This window comes from Rattus norvegicus, chromosome 17 (assembly GCF_036323735.1).
Source record: "Rattus norvegicus strain BN/NHsdMcwi chromosome 17, GRCr8, whole genome shotgun sequence".
Taxonomy (NCBI): Eukaryota; Metazoa; Chordata; class Mammalia; order Rodentia; family Muridae; genus Rattus; species Rattus norvegicus.
The window spans coordinates 93,297,867-93,315,646 of record NC_086035.1 but is presented as its reverse complement, the minus strand read 5'-3'; the positions used below and the strand labels follow the sequence as shown (position 1 = coordinate 93,315,646).

At 38.5% G+C, this 17,780-nt stretch overlaps 1 protein-coding gene across 6 annotated transcripts in view; it reads right to left on the bottom strand.

Annotated features, from left to right (window-relative positions):
* The window catches only part of Lyst (lysosomal trafficking regulator), a 202,142-nt gene that overhangs the window by 112,004 nt on the left and 72,358 nt on the right, over positions 1-17,780 (bottom strand). For all 6 annotated transcript variants that reach the window (XM_063276778.1, XM_063276781.1, XM_063276775.1 and 3 more), the window contains 4 exons: positions 14,059-14,219; positions 5,520-5,710; positions 3,203-3,448; positions 566-739 (listed from right to left, as the gene is read on the bottom strand). In XM_063276778.1, the coding sequence (XP_063132848.1) occupies positions 566-739; positions 3,203-3,448; positions 5,520-5,710; positions 14,059-14,219 (772 nt within the window). The remainder of the gene's footprint in view (positions 1-565; positions 740-3,202; positions 3,449-5,519; positions 5,711-14,058; positions 14,220-17,780) is intronic.

The window sequence follows — 17,780 nt, the reverse complement described above, 5'->3', positions numbered from 1 at the left end:
AGATAAGACTGATGAAGCTAAGAAGCGCACGCTGACAGGAGCTGGATATAGCTGTCTCCTGAGAGACACAGACAGAGCATGGCATGTCAAATACAGAGGCCAGTGCTACTAGCAAACCATTAAACTGAGAATGGGATTCCTGTTGGAGGAATTATAGAAAGAGTTGAAGGAACTGAAGGGGTTTGCAACCCCATAAGAATAATACCAACCAACCAGAGCTCCCAGGGACTAAACCACTACCCAAAGACCATATATGGACCGACCCATGGCACCAGCTGCATACGTAGCAGAAGATGGCCTTGGTGGGCTCCAATGGAAGGAGAAGTCCTTGGTCCTGCCAAGGCTGGACCCCCCAGTGTAGGGGAATGTCGGGTGTCGGGGAGGAAGGGGGAGTGAATGGGGAGGGGAACAGTCTCATAGAAGAAGGGGAGGGGAATGGGATAGAGGGCTTATATCTGGGAAACCGGAAAAGGGAATAACATTTGAAATGTAAATAAAAAATATTTTAAAAAAAAGAATCTGCTTAAGAACCTTAAAAAAAAAAACAAATTTTATGAGGTAATACCTTTAAAATGTGAAAGCCAACAACGCATTTCTGTTTGACCAATACTTGGTGAATCATAGAAAGTCCATTACAATTTTCCAGTTCATGTGTTCTCTGTTGGCTGTACTTAATTAAAGACAGTATAATCCGCAGCGCTAATGCTTGAGTTTCTTCACAGCTACTAAGTTCAACAACCTGAAAACAAAAAAGATATTTTTCTCTTAATCTGTTAATAGTAAAAAATTTAATGTATGCGATTATCTTTAATAATGTCATAGCAAGCTATTTTAATGTTTAAACTATAAGAAATATAAATACTTGTATTTAAATATTAATTATTAAATATTAATATTTTAAATTATAGCTAAGCAAAACTGAAAATTATAAATTCCATTCTTTTTAATCTCTTAAATATACTAAAATGGGCAAAGGTAACAGTGACAGGCTTAGAGATCACTAGCATCTTATACTTAGTAATCTGAAAAGCGATCATAAAATTTGAGTTTTCCATGGTCAATTATGAAACAGGCTCAAGTGCAGGCAAAAGAGTCAGAGACACCCCCCCATTCCCATTACTGGGCGTCCCACAGGAACATCAAAGTATACATACAACCATAAGGTATATTCAGAGGGCCTAGTTTAGACCCATTCAGGGTCCATGTTTGTCACATTAGTTTCTATGAGCCCCTATGAGCCCTGCTTAGTTGATTTTGTGGGCCATGTTCTCACAGTACCATGTTCAGCTGTAACATGAGGGTTTGTGCCCAGACTTATTGTATCTCGTTAGGCCATGTTCAGTTGATATTGCTGGGAGGCCTGCTTTTTTTTTTTTTAAGGTAAACAGAGGAGGAATTGATCTGGGGTGGGCAGAGGGAAGAGGGACTTAGAGGAGTGGAGGGAGAGAAATTGCAGTCAGGATGTAAACTATGAGAGAAGAATAAATGTTTAAAAAAAAAAAGAATCAGACTCAACAACATCATGTGCTACAGAAGACATAAAGAAGCAAAGGGTACAATGTACCAGTGAGGGCTCCTGTGAAGCATAAAGATAAAAGCAAAAAATAAAAACCACATGTTGTGCCTAGTATCATAGTTTAACCAATACCTCTAATACCTCTGACTTAGAAGAACAGGCATGATTATCACAAGAAAAGACAAAAGAGAGGATTCAGATTTCTATTGCACATACATTCAGGATCTTGCACAGCACCCACTTCTGACTCCTCTATTGATTTAAGGGAGGCTACACTGAGAAGGTAGCCTAAAGAGAAAGGCAGACGGCCTGGATATGGGGAATACAGGGATATGGGGAGTGGACACAGGGAACATCTGGTAAGGCACAGGCCTACACTGAAATACCTAAAGGTGCACATTTCTGTTTGGCAGGAAATTAGGCTTAAAAGACAGGCTGTTTATATAAAGCTTTTAGGAAAAATACACTTTATCTTTATAGGAAGCAGAAGAATTCTGAACACATTTTAAATTTTAAATGTGAAAACACTTTAAAAGTCTATTAGCAAGATCATAAATGCATGCACAGTATAAATTAAATGTTTTTTCTAGGATCCAATTATATTTAATTATTATACCTGGATAAAATAGGAAAAACCAAGGGCATGCATTTTGAAATTATAATGTGAGAAAAGATGAGAAAAATCTGTTCACCTAGATACCAGCTGGGGAAAAGCAGTAGGAGAAGGATGACAAGATAGGAAACACACTAGGATAGATAAGATGCTAGCAAGACTTTTATTAAAACTTTAACAAGAACAAATGCTGGTGTACCCTTTACTGCAAAATTAGATCAAAGGTGCCCTCGATAAAGGAGCCAGCTCCTTAAGGACATATTGTGACAATCTGATTATGTTTTAGAAGTATACTTAGGGATAAAATAAAATGACATTCTAAGGATAAAGGAAGATCAACACTGCGTTAAACAGGGATATAGACCTGAGGAAGCAGAAATTATATGTAGCAAAGGTTATTGTGTCCAAATGGTGTTCTTCAGCAAACCTTAAGATAGAAAGTATATAATTATGGACTGCTCATTCTCTATCAGGAAAGATACTCTTCCTGCCTATGAGTAGCTAAAGAGAGAAGATAAATAATAAATGGTTTATTTTAAAATGATGCTTATAAAAGTCTAAGTTTTGTTTCTCCCTTTAAAAAAAAAAACATATCTTGGGTCTAGAGAGAGCTTGGGGCAAGGGTGCTTGCTGCTTTTCCAGAGGACCTGAGTTTGGTTCTCAGCACCCAAGTCAGGTGACATACAACTAGCTTCTACCAGTATATACACATATTATATGAATACACACACAAGCACACATATAATTAAAATAGATAAATCATTTTAAAAATTTATATCATTAGTATTCCATATATTTTCCTTTACAAACGCAATTTAAAATCTCACATATTTAACATTTACTTGTTCCAATTAACATTTGTAGATAATAGAAAACTTCTAAGATCTTCAAAAATTAAAATAAACCTTTCTAATCCATGGCTGAAAGCTTGGTATGAGCTGTAATATGTGATAATTTTTGTGCTAAAGTTTATATAGTTGAGTATATACCTTTTTCATTTTCTATAAGCATACAATTTATCAATAAACGAGATGGAGTTTCTGTTCAGACAAAACTATAATCATGATTCTTACCCTAGCAAAGAGAAAAACAAATATACCAGCCCCACCAATCTCATGCAGAATGCCCTGGATGGTTTTACATTCTGTAGGCTGGAGGCTTTTGAGTTGAGAAGGTTCTAGCAAGATGCTCTGGGCTTCCTTTGAACTGAAGGGTCTTTGAGACAGCTGAGTTTTCACTTGGCCCTTGAGTCGAATCACAGGTTCATAGATGGTGTACTGAGCAGGACAGTAAGTTGTATAAACAACTGAAAGACTTTCCTTAAACACAAACATTTTCATTTAGTAATAAAATAAAGCTTAAAATGTTACACATCAACTAGCACATATTTCAATATAAAAGACACTTAACTTTTTTTTTTAAGATTCAGAATATTTCTTGTGCAGGTCCTTTTTTTTTTTTCCGTTCTTTTTTTTTTTTTTTTTTTTTTTTGTAGCTGGGGACCGAACCCAGCTCTACCACTGAGCTAAATCCCCAACCCCTTCTTTTTCTTTTTTTAAAAGTTAGCCACTACACTAACAAAGATGGACAGAGAGGCACAGCTGCCTCCCACAATGGAAATGACCAGTTAATTAAGCTGTGACTAGTAACATAAAGCACAGTTGAAGATTTTGGCTTGATACATCCAGAATAAACATGAAATTAAAATATAAATCTACTAGCTACAGCTAAGTCTTTTTCTCATTAGTGAGAAAATGCTTTATTCATACTATAATCAAACACAGATAGATAAGACCTTATATATTTAATATAAGAGAGCTAAGTCTTCTGTCATGCTCAATTTATTTTTAGCATTGTTCTAAATTATTAGAAATATGAGGACTCTGGGCTAATTTACCCCAAGTTTTTGTTTTGGATTTGCTCATAGGCTGCCTACTTAATTGTGTCCCTGAGGGAGTAAAAGAATGTCGAGTCAGAGGGGATTGGAGGACACCAGAGCATCAACTAAGCAGTGCTCACACGGGCTCACAGAGACCAAAATAGCAAGCATGGGGACTGTACAGGTCTGTACCAGGTCTTATGTGTATATATTAAGGCCGTATCTTGACATTTTTGTAGAACTCCTAACAGTAGGAGAGGGAGTGTCTTTGACTCCCCTACCTGCTCCTGAGACTCTTTTCCTCCTTTTGGGTTGTCTTAGGCAGCCTTGCTATGATGGCATTATATTCTGTTTGTCCTGTTTGGCTGCTGTCTCTTTTAAGCCTACTCTTTTCTGAACAGGAACAAACAGGGAGTGGATTTGGGGAAGAGAGAAGATTGGAGGTGGGGTCACTAGGAGGAGAAGAAGGAAAGGAAATTGTGGTTGGGATGTGTTGTATAAGAGAAGAATCTATTTTCAATTTTAAAAAAAGGAGTGTCTCTGAATAGGTTTTTCTTGTACTAGAACTAAGTTCAACACTGTCAGAATAAATAATCAAAATTAAGTCAAAATTTCCATTCACAGATAGTACATTCAACCAACACTGGTCCATGTCAAATTTCTCTCACCTACTCCTCACAGAAGTCAAAGAGAATCTTAAAATTTGGTCACTTATAAGAAGCTACGGAAATTTAAGTAGTCTCATTAAGCATAGAGCATGTCTTATCTATAGTCCAGTATAGCTGACTGGTTCTACTAACAAGAATCCCCACCAATAGCTCCTGAACTGTGCACTGGTAGGGCAAAATTAAAGAATAATGCAAAAAAGCAATAGGAAATAAATAGCAATATGAAGGGAAAATGCCTATTTTATACTGATATAACAAGTAAATTATATAAACGCTGAATATATGTTATTAAATTTTAATTTGTGTGTATGCACATATACATGTCACAACATACATGTGGTTTTCCTTCTAACTTTACATGGGTTCCAGGGTTTAAGCTGAGGTCACACACATAAGATCAGGCTTTTAAAACAAATCTTTTTACCTACTGAACCATCTCACGGACTCTTAATACATGCAATTACAACTAATAATACAAGTGAATTTTTGTTTTTATTTCCAAGAATGAAAAGAAATATATGATTTTTTAAAAGACTATGTCAAGCTGAAAGTGCTATATTGTCAATGTATCATAAACATTTTCCTGAAAGACTATTAGGTATAAAATAAACTTAGCTGATAAAATTGCTATATAAATATAATTTCAAACAAATAAGAATACATATACTTAAAGCATGAAACTAACAGATTAAAGTGTTTCACTTTTTTTATAAAAAACTCCACATTCTAAGAAAAGAACAAAATTAAAAACTTTAGTAATGTAATTGACTGCTAATTATACATTCCAATGAACATATCTACATAAAATTCTACAATATTAAAACTTATGAAACTAAAACTTACAATTAAGAGTCCAACATCCACATCTTTCTTAGTCATAAAAAGGTCTCTGATTTCATCACATCTCAAAATTTCTTTATTAATATATTTGGAGTAGTCAACCACTGGCTTGCCATATTTACACGGCATTATGGATGTGTAGTTGGGTCCACAAGCATACAGGTAAAAGGCCTCCTGTGAGCCAATTTTAGCTCCTGGATAAACAGAAAAGTAGAGCTAGTTATTTAAAGCATTTCAAGTAGAAAATTTCATAAATAGCAAGAAAATGAGATTGTGTGTGTATGTGTGTGTGTGTGTGTGTGAGAGAGAGAGAGAGAGAGAGAGAGAGAGAGAGAGAGAGAGAGGGAAAGAGAGGGAGAGGGAGAGAGACAAAGACAGAGACAGATTCTTTCAGTTGTTTATTCTATCTTACAAAACTCAAAGGCTAAGTTACCAAATAAGTGTAAGGATACTAACCTATGTGGACTATGTTAAAGATATACAGATATAAAGTAAACTGGAAAGCTTTTGATTTTTTATTTTTGTTCCTTAAGATGGTGAATTTTAATTTAACCATACTTTGGTATATTTTGCTGTTTTCTCTTTTTTGTTTGGGGGAGGTCGTTGTTTAAATAAATTTATTTGTTTGTTTGTTTGTTTGTTTGTTTTACGTGTATGGGCATTTTGCCTGCGTTAGTGCCTGGTGCCTGTGAAGTTAGAAGGCACTGGATCACCTGGAACTGGAGTTGCAGATGACTGTGAGCTATGATGTGTGTGCTGGGAACTGACCCTGGTCCTCTGCAAGAGCAAGGAGTGTTCCTACCCTCTGAGCCATCTACCCACATCCCCAGCCCACCCCTCACTCTGTGACAGGGTGTGGTTGTTGCTGTTGTTGTTGTTGTTTTTGTTGTTGTTGTTTTGACTTTTTGAGACAGGCTTTTTCTGTTTAGCCCCAGCCATCCAGGAACTCACTCTATAGACCAGGCTAGCCTCAAATTCAAAGATCTACCTGCCTCTACCTCCCAAGTTGTGGGACTAAAGGCATGCACCACAACTTCCCAGCTGCTTTTTTTCTTCCTCTTCCTCCTCCTCCTCTTCTTCCTCCTCCTCCTCCTCCTCCTCCTCTTCTTCTTCCTCTTCTTCTTCTTCTTCTTCTTCTACTTTTTTGATAAATGAGGACTTTTAAATTTTTTTGATGAAAGCTCTTTCTTAGTACATTTCATTTCAAATGAAATTAGAATCGATGCCTTTGTTTTCTCTCATCTAAACATAACCTAAATGCAACCATGTGCCAGGTTTAATACTTTTTAAATGGAATATTTCACTGCATTTGCACAAATTCACTACTTGGATAGAGTGCACTAAATTCATGAATAAAAGAGGGACAGGAGAAGTAGCTCAATGATTAAGAGCACAGACTGAATTTGCAGAGGGCCTGGGCTTAATTCCCAGCACTTACATGGCAGCTTACAATCTCCTGTGGCTACAGCTACATGGAATCTCATCCCTTCCTGAATTCTGTGGGCAGCAGTTATATCTGTGGTACACAGACTCATAAGCAGGCAAAACACCCCTACACACATTAAAAGTCATAGATAAGATTTACATAAATAGATTTCCTAGTTATGTCATTGTACTTCCCAAGAATGCTGATTACATGTATGGGATGAGGGTAGAAACCACATCTCCACATCACATAGTAACTGTAAGGAAAGTCTCCATAAAAAATGGTAAAAATGTCCTGAATGTGAATGTTAGAACCTTGGGAAAACAGTACTTATTAAACACAAGTCAAGAAGGAGAGATCAGTATTTCTCTCAGTTTAACTTATGTAAGATGTGAGTCATTTAAAACTTGTAAATGGACAGGTCTTCCTGGTTGCTGCCGCCACAGAGAGCCCGTGGGCAGCACCCCGCGAGCAAACTTGAGCCTCGGGACCACAGGTAAGACCAACTTGTCTGCTGCAAGAGAGCTGCCTGGTGAGATCTGGACACACAGAGGCAGAGTTCATCTAGGACCGGGCACGTCCTGTGTTTGCCGGAGGTCCCACGCCCGCGGATCCCGGCCCGCAGCATCTCTCTGCTCCCAGACCCCTTGGGAAAGAGGCCTCACCGCCTGGTCAGGTGGGCACTCCTGAGGCTGTAGAGCGGAAGAGGCCACCAACACTGTCCACCCCTGCCCACATCCCTGGCCCAAGAGGAAACTGTATAAGGCCTCTGGGCTCCCGTGGGGGAGGGCCCAGGAGCGGCAGGACCCCTGCCTGAGACACCACCGGAACCTGAAGGAAACAGACCAGATAAACAGTTCTCTGCACCCAAATCCCGTGGGAGGGAGAGCTAAACCTTCAGAGAGGCAGACAAGCCTGGGAAACCAGAAGAGACTGCTCTCTGTGCACACATCTCGGACCCCAGAGGAAAACACCAAAGGCCATCTGGAACCCTGGTGCACTGAAGCTCCCGGAAAGGGCAGCACAGGTCTTCCTGGTTGCTGCCGCTGCAGAGAGCCCGTGCGCAGCACCCCACGAGCGAACTTGAGCCTCGGGACCACAGGTAAGACCAACTTTTCTGCTGCAAGAAAGCTGCCTGGTGAACTCAAGACACAGGCCCACAGGAACAGCTGAAGACCTGTAGAGAGGAAAAACTACACGCCCGAAAGCAGAACACTCTGTCCCCATAACTGACTGAAAGAGGAAAACAGGTCTACAGCACTCCTGACACACAGGCTTATAGGACAGTCTGCCACTGTCAGAAATAGCAGAACAAAGTAACACTAGAGATAAGCTGATGGCGAGAGGCAAGCGCAGGAACCCAGGCAACAGAAACCAAGACTACATGGCATCATCGGAGCCCAATTCTCCCACCAAAACAAACATGGAATATCCAAACACACCAGAAAAGCAAGATCTAGTTTCAAAATCATATTTGATCATGATGCTGGAGGACTTAAAGAAAGACGTGAAGAACTCCCTTAGAGAACAAGTAGAAGCCTACAGAGAGGAATCGAAAAATGCCTGAAAGAATTCCAGGAAAACACAATCAAACAGTTGAAGCAATTAAAAATGGAAATAGAAGCAATCAAGAAAGAACACATGGAAACAACCCTGGATATAGAAAACCAAAAGAAGAGACAAGAAGCTGAAGATACGAGCTTCACCAACAGAATACAAGAGATAGAAGAGAGAATCTCAGGAGCAGAAGATTCCATAGAAATCATTGACTCAACTGTCAAAGATAATGTAAAGCGGAAAAAGCTACTGGTCTAAAACATACAGGAAATCCAGGACTCAATGAGAAGATCAAACCTAAGGATAATAGGTATAGAAGAGAGTGAAAACTCCCAGCTCAAAGGACCAGTAAATATCTTCAACAAAATCATAGAAGAAAACTTCCCTAACCTAAAAAAAGAGATACCCATAGGCATACAAGAAGCCTACAGAACTCCAAATAGATTGGACCAGAAAAGAAACACATCCCGTCACATAATAGTCAAAACACCAAACGCACAAAATAAAGAAAGAATATTAAAAGCAGTAAGGGAAAAAGGTCAAGTAACATATAAAGGCAGACCTATCAGAATCACACCAGACTTCTCGCCAGAAACTATGAAGGCCAGAAGATCCTGGACTGATGTCATACAGACACTAAGAGAACACAAATGCCAGCCCAGGTTACTGTATCCTGTAAAACTCTCAATTAACATAGATGGAGAAACCAAGATATTCCATGACAAAACCAAATTTACACAATATCTTTCTACAAATCCAGCACTACAAAGGATAATAAATGGTAAAGCCCAACATAAGGAGGCAAGCTATACCGTAGAAGAAGCAAGAAACTAATCGTCTTGGCAACAAAACAAAGAGAATGAAAGCACACAAACATAACCTCACATCCAAATATGAATATAACGGGAAGCAATAATCACTATTCCTTAATATCTCTCAACATCAATGGCCTCAACTCCCCAATAAAAAGACATAGATTAACAAACTGGATACGCAACGAGGACCCTGCATTCTGCTGCCTACAGGAAACACACCTCAGAGACAAAGACAGACATTACCTCAGAGTGAAAGGCTGGAAAACAATTTTCCAAGCAAATGGTCAGAAGAAGCAAGCTGGAGTAGCCATTCTAATATCAAATAAAATCAATTTTCAACTAAAAGTCATCAAAAAAGATAAGGAAGGACACTTCATATTCATCAAAGGAAAAATCCATCAAGATGAACTCTCAATCCTAAATATCTATGCCCCAAATACAAGGGCACCTACATATGTAAAAGAAACCTTACTAAAGCTCAAAACACACATTGCACCTCACACAATAATAGTGGGAGATTTCAACACCCCACTCTCATCAATGGACAGATAATGGAAACAGAAATTAAACAGAGATGTAGACAGACTAAGAGAAGTCATGAGCCAAATGGACTTAACGGATATTTATAGAACATTCTATCCTAAAGCAAAAGGATATACCTTCTTCTCAGCTCCTCATGGTACTTTCTCCAAAATTGACCATATAATTGGTCAAAAAACGGGCCTCAACAGGTACAGAAAGATAGAAATAATCCCATGCGTGCTATCAGACCACCACGGCCTAAAACTGGTCTTCAATAACAATCAAAGAAGAATGCCCAGGTATACTTGGAAATTGAACAATGCTCTACTCAATGATAACCTGGTCAAGGAAGAAATAAAGAAAGAAATTAAAAACTTTTTAGAATTTAATGAAAATAAAGGTACAACATACCCAAACTTATGGGACACAATGAAAGCTGTGCTAAGAGGAAAACTCATAGCGCTGAGTGCCTGCAGAAAGAAACAGGAAAGAGCATATGTCAGCAGCTTGACAGCACACCTAAAAGCTCTAGAACAAAAAGAAGCAAATACACCCAGGAGGAGTAGAAGGCAGGAAATAATCAAACTCAGAGCTGAAATCAACCAAGTAGAAACAAAAAGGACCATAGAAAGAATCAAAAGAACCAAAAGTTGGTTCTTTGAGAAAATCAACAAGATAGATAAACCCTTAGCCAGACTAACGAGAGGACACAGAGAGTGCGTCCAAATTAACAAAATCAGAAATGAAAAGGGAGACATAACAACAGATTCAGAGGAAATTCAAAAAATCATCAGATCTTACTATAAAAACCTATATTCAACAAAACTCGAAAATCTTCAGGAAATGGACAATTTCCTAGACAGATACCAGGTACCGAAGTTAAATCAGGAACAGATAAACCAGTTAAACAACCCCATAACTCCTAAGGAAATAGAAGCAGTCATTAAAGGTCTCCCAACCAAAAAGAGCCCAGGTCCAGACGGGTTTAGTGCAGAATTCTATCAAACCTTCATAGAAGACCTCATACCAATATTATCCAAACTATTCCACAAAATTGAAACAGATGGATCACTACCGAATACCTTCTACAAAGCCACAATTACTCTTATACCTAAACCACACAAAGACACAACAAAGAAAGAGAACTTCAGACCAATTTCCCTTATGAATATCGACGCAAAAATACTCAACAAAATTCTGGCAAACCGAATCCAAGAGCACATCAAAACAATCATCCACCATGACCAAGTAGGCTTCATCCCAGGCATGCAGGGATGGTTTAATATACGGAAAACCATCAACGTGATCCATTATATAAACAAACTGAAAGAACAAAACCACATGATCATTTCATTAGACGCTGAGAAAGCATTTGACAAAATTCAACACCCCTTCATGATAAAAGTCCTGGAAAGAATAGGAATTCAAGGCCCATACCTGAACATAGTAAAAGCCATATACAGCAAACCAGTTGCTAACATTAAACTAAATGAGAGAAACTTGAAGCAATCCCACTAAAATCAGGGACTAGACAAGGCTGCCCACTCTCTCCCTACTTATTCAATATAGTTCTTGAAGTTCTAGCCAGAGCAATCAGACAACAAAAGGAGGTCAAGGGGATACAGATCGGAAAAGAAGAAGTCAAAATATCACTATTTGCAGATGATATGATAGTATATTTAAGTGATCCCAAAAGTTCCACCAGAGAACTACTAAAGCTGATAGACAACTTCAGCAAAGTGGCTGGGTATAAAATTAACTCAAATAAATCAGTTGCCTTCCTCTATACAAAAGAGAAACAAGCCGAGAAAGAAATTAGGGAAACGACACCCTTCATAATAGACCCAAATAATATAAAGTACCTCAGTGTGACTTTAACAAAGCAAGTAAAAGATCTGTACAATAAGAACTTCAAGACACTGAAGAAGGAAATTGAAGAAGACCTCAGAAGATGGAAAGATCTCCCATGCTCATGGATTGGCAGGATTAATATAGTAAAAATGGCCATTTTACCAAAAGCAATCTACAGATTCAATGCAATCCCCATCAAAATACCAATCCAGTTCTTCAAAGAGTTAGACAGAACAATTTGCAAATTGATCTGGAATAACAAAAAACCCAGGATAGCTAAAGCTATCCTCAACAATAAAAGGACTTCAGGGGGAATCACTATCCCTGAACTCAAGCAGTATTACAGAGCAATAGTGATAAAAACTGCATGGTATTGGTACAGAGACAGACAGATAGACCAATGGAATAGAATTGAAGACCCAGAAATGAACCCACACACCTATGGTCACTTGATTTTTGACAAAGGAGCCAAAACCATCAAATGGAAAAAAGATAGCATTTTCAGCAAATGGTGCTGGTTCAACTGGAGGTCAACATGTAGAAGAATGCAGATCGATCCATGCTTATCACCCTGTACAAAGCTTAAGTCCAAGTGGATCAAGGACCTCCACATCAAACCAGACACACTCAAACTAATAGAAGAAAAACTAGGGAAGCATCTGGAACACATGGGCACTGGAAAAAATTTCCTAAACAAAACACCAGTGGCTTACGCTCTAAGATTAAGAATCGACAAATGGGATCTCATAAAACTGCAAAGCTTCTGTAAGGCAAAGGACACTGTGGTTAGGACAAAACGGCAACCAACAGATTGGGAAAAGATCTTTACCAGTCCTACAACAGATAGAGGCCTTATATCCAAAATATACAAAGAACTCAAGAAGTTAGACCGCAGGGAACCAAATAACCCTATTAAAAAATGGGGTTCAGAGCTAAACAAAGAATTCACAGCTGAGGAATGCCAAATGGCTGAGAAACACCTAAAGAAATGTTCAACATCTTTAGTCATAAGGGAAATGCAAATCAAAACAACCCTGAGATTTCACCTCACACCAGTGAGAATGGCTATGATCAAAAACTCAGGTGACAGCAGATGCTGGCGAGGATGTGGAGGAAGAGGAACACTCCTCCATTGTTGGTGGGATTGCAAACTGGTACAACCATTCTGGAAATCAGTCTGGAGGATCCTCAGAAAATTGGACATTGAACTGCCTGAGGATCCAGCTATACCTCTCTTGCGCATATACCCAAAAGATGCCCCAACATATAAAAAAGACACGTGCTCCACTATGTTCATTGCAGCCTTATTTATAATAGCCAGAAGCTGGAAAGAACCCAGATGCCCTTCAACAGAGGAATGGATACAGAAAATGTGGTACATCTACACAATGGAATATTACTCAGCTATCAAAAACAACGACTTTATGAAATTCGTAGGCAAATGGTTGGAACTGGAAAATATCATCCTGAGTGAGCTAACCCAATCACAGAAAGACATACATGGTATGCACTCATTGATAAGTGGCTATTAGCCCAAATGCTTGAATTACCCTAGATGCCTAGAACAAATGAAACTCAAGACGGATGATCAAAATGTGAATGCTTCACTCCTTCTTTAAAAGCGGAACAAGAATACCCTTGGCATGGAAGCGAGAGGCAAAGATTAAAACAGAGACTGAAGGAACACCCATTCAGAGCCTGCCCCACATGTGGCCCATACATATACAGCCACCCAATTAGACAAGATGGATGAAGCAAAGAAGTGCAGACCGACAGGAGCCGGATGTAGATCGCTCCTGAGAGACACAGCCAGAATACAGCAAATACAGAGGTGAATGCCAGCAGCAAACCACTGAACTGAGAATAGGGCCCCCGTTGAAGGAATCAGAGAAAGAACTGGAAGAGCTTGAAGGGGCTCGAGACCCCATATGTACAACAATGCTAAGCAACCAGAGCTTCCAGGGACTAAGCCACTACCTAAAGACTATACATGGACTGACCCTGGACTCTGACCTCATAGGTAGCAATGAATATCCTAGTAAGAGCACCAGTGGAAGGAGAAGCCCTGGGTCCTGCTAAGACTGAACCCCCAGTGAACTAGACTGGTGGGGGGAGGGCGGCAATGGGGGGAGGGTCGGGAGGGGAACACCCATAAGGAAGGGGAGGGGGGAGGGGGATGTTTGCCCGGATACCGGGAAAGGGAATAACACTCGAAATGTATATAAGAAATACTCAAGTTAATAATAAAAAAAAAAGATTAGCTATAACTTGGGTCACATTAAAATGTTGATTATTGTATCAAATATGAAAATGAAATACTAATAAAGTTATTAAAAAAAAACTTGTAAATGTTTAATGGAGGAAAATATACCATTGAAGAGGAGCAAGTTGCCAAGGTCCCATTTTCCAGCTAATTGAAGAAACTCTTCTTGGGATGTTAAGCAATGGCCAATCATGCAAAACGTTTTATTGCTGTCTGATGATAAGCTTGTTTTTCTTGGAAGTACAAAATCCAAGATGACATCAGTCTTCCTACATTAAAAGCAAAGTTAAGTTAATGATATGTACGAATAGCATGAATGTAAAATTCCTGAACTTTTCTAGGTTCTGGGTTGTATTATAGACAATGGGAAGGAAAAGAGGGTAGCCTCTGTCTCTTGGTCAGAGGTGCAGGCAGCAGACAGTACCACATAGATCAGATCCTACATATTGGCCAGGAAAGACAATACACGTTTACTCCTATACATGCCCTTTCCTGGCATTTGCTCCAAGCTGTCTTTGTCCCCTAGCTTCTGCATGTGTTCCTCCTTGGTTCAGGGAAACAAAGTAATAACTTCTTAAGTTTGTCAAAGTCTCGCATCTTGGCTTCACGAGTGTTGGAATCAGAGTTTCAGAATGTCCCAACTTTTTCTGTATTAAACTCTGAAATGCCAGTGTTTCTGTATTTTGTTTTCTAATGCTAAAGACTTCAGAAATTTTGTTTGGTCTGTTTTTCTGTAAAGGCTGGTTAAGAATTCTTATGTAAAACAGTACCAGGACAGGTAAGAGAAAGGCTTTCTCAAAAGAAAACACAAAGGTTGGCAGACTTCATCGCCTGGAGACACTGCTGAGTGCAAGTCCACCCCTGTTTCAGGGTCACCTTCAACTCCATATTAAGATGATGAGGATGGCCTATCAAGGCAAAGTCTAAATTTAGAAAGTGTAGACTTACATGGCTAACTCACTTTTAGAAATTAAACTTTTTTAATACGTTTATTTTAAAACTTTGGTATCTGATTCATATTTAGTAAATAAAGCCAATTACCTTAATAGTAATTTTTCATTTTTAAAATTATATCTTGTATGTTTCTGTGTTCATATGTACACTAAGGTTCAATACTTGTAGGAGTCGATTCTCTCGACTGAGCTCCAGGAACCAAACTCAGACTGTTAGGCTTGGTGACAAGAGCCTTTTCCTGCTCAGTCATCTCAAAAGCCCAAAGAGGAATACATTATATACATACACACACACACACACACACACACACACACACACACACACACACACACACACTAAAGCAAAGAAATGAGAAAATATGACTGCATCCTTTCTGGACTAATAAATGGCCACAATTTAAACACTACTGCCACCTTGTGTTATTATGATTTACTTTTATTAAGTGTGAAAGAAAAATATGGCAAAATGAATGTAAAATAAACAATGAATACTAAGCATATCTCTCTCACACTCTACATTTGTGTAGTTTGGGTGATAATAAGTTACTTTCCAGCATTGCTAAGTTTTTTTTTTTGTTTTGTTTTGTTTTTATTTGTTCACTTCTTTAAGGTAGTCTCCCTCTGTAGCCTTTGAACTCACAGCAACTCTCCTGCCTCAACTTCTACAGTGCTGGAATTACAGTTATGAGTTACCATACTTAGCTTATTATTTTTTATTAAGATAACTTCTTGAAATGCATTCTTGGTAGAAAAACATACATAGCTTCTAAAATAACAAAGAATCAAATTTAAACTAAAAAAATATTGTTGACCTTTTTCACTTGTTCATTAATCTGTTAACTAATAAACTTAACTTCTACCAACTGAAAAAAATTCTTCAAAGCAAAGTAAAATTAGCAAGTGGGAGAGGAAGAGAGTAATGTGTGAGTCAAGAGACTGTACTCACTAACTCAGAACTACTCATGACAATCTCATCTCTCACTGTGAAAGTGCCTGGGAACAAGTGTGTGGTCCTATATCCATCAGACATCCTGAAGGAAAAGGGGGCTGAAGGAACAGCATATACAGGGCTTACAGCATGACCACCATCTAGGCTCAGAGCTTCAAGCGTTGTCTATACTGCTCCATGTGGCACAGCTCTGGGCAAGATTCCTTTCCCTCGAGGTCTCAGTTGAGCCATGTAAAGTAGTCATGTCAATAACATACCTACTTCATAGCTTCATACTTGAGAGTACTGAGGTACAGTGCAAAGACTTAATAAAATGACTGCCACTTGCTACTAGCTTAAGAAGTGAGGAGATTGTTCAAGAAGAATGGGGCCCATCTCTCCAGCTCTAATAGTTCCAACCTAGTATCCTGAAAACAAATTTATATTGGGTTTTGCTGCCATTCAGGCTTAGTCAGGAATGAATACTGTTTTGAAAATAGATTTTTTTCAATAAATCAACAAAACTAAACTCGGGTTTAACTTCCTATAGCAGATACCATGGACTATCCCAAAGTCCTTCTTTCTCTCCCTCAGTGCTGACAGCTGAAAGTAACCAGTTCCTGCAGCCTCCTACAGCAGTGCCATGTCTAACACACAGTAATTCCTTGATAAATACCTGGTAAAATTCACTTAATTTGTGCTAAGGATATATATGACTTCTATGAACTAATCTATTTTGAGTAATTTTTGAGAGAATAAGGAGGTAACATATATAAAACACCTAGCAAAGGGTCTAACAAGTATATAACACTTAATAAACTTTTATAAAAAGTAAAAATCATAATTATCAGCTTGTCACTCACTCTTGCCAAGCTTTTCCATCTTCTCTACCCATTTTTCTTTCTCATGACTCACCTGAGACTCTTCCAGCCATCTTTATAATTTGTGCTGGTTTGTTTTTGACAGCTTGGCAAAGTCACTCGGGAAGAAGGAATCTCAGTTGAGGAACTGCCTTTATGAGACTGGCCTGAGGGCATGTATGTGGGATGTTTTCCTGATTGTTGACTAACAGAGGAGGACCTACACTGTGCTGAGATACCTGGATGCAGATAGTCCTGCAATGTATAAGGAAGGCAGCTGAGCAAGCCAGGGGTTAGCATGGGAGCGAACAACATTCCTGTGTTCTCTGCTTCAGTTCCTGCCTTCAGGATTCTGCCTTGCATTCCTGCCCTGGCTCTCCTACATGATGGACTATAACCCATAAACTAAATAAATCCTTTTCTCTCTGAGTTGGTTTTGGTTAGTGTTTTATCAGAGCAATGGAAAGCAAACTAGGGCACAGTTCATTCAAGGGTAATGTTTACATTAAGATAGTCTACAAAATGTTTATTAAGTCTACGTGGTAAGAGTCATGCAGTATTCTACCCAAATCTGACACATTGTATAGTTCTAGCACCCAATCTAAGTCTATTACCAGACATAAATGCTTTATATTCTCCAGTCATTTATTTTCTTTCTATCCCAGCTTAATTTAGGTATTAGCCTTCTTATTTAATTAATACAAAGAATTCCTATTGGATTCATTCCTGTAATATATTGGTTTGAGGGACAATATTACAGTTCCAATAACTACTTATCTGGTATATATTGCTCATAAATATATAATGCTCAGGTTTTTAATTTGCTCCTCATACCTAAATATAGTCATCCACAGTATTCATTGAAGGTTAGTTGCAGGCATCTCATGGATACCAAAAGCTAAGAATATTCAAATCCATTCTACAAAATGCCATTATTTACATATAACTTACACAGTCTTTTATATAAGTTAAACTATCTTTAAGTTACTTGTAACATTTAAAATAAATGTCTTATAAATAGTTGTTATGCTCTATTGTTTAGAGAATAACCAGAAAGCAAGACTATAAATGTTCGTCATAGATGCAATT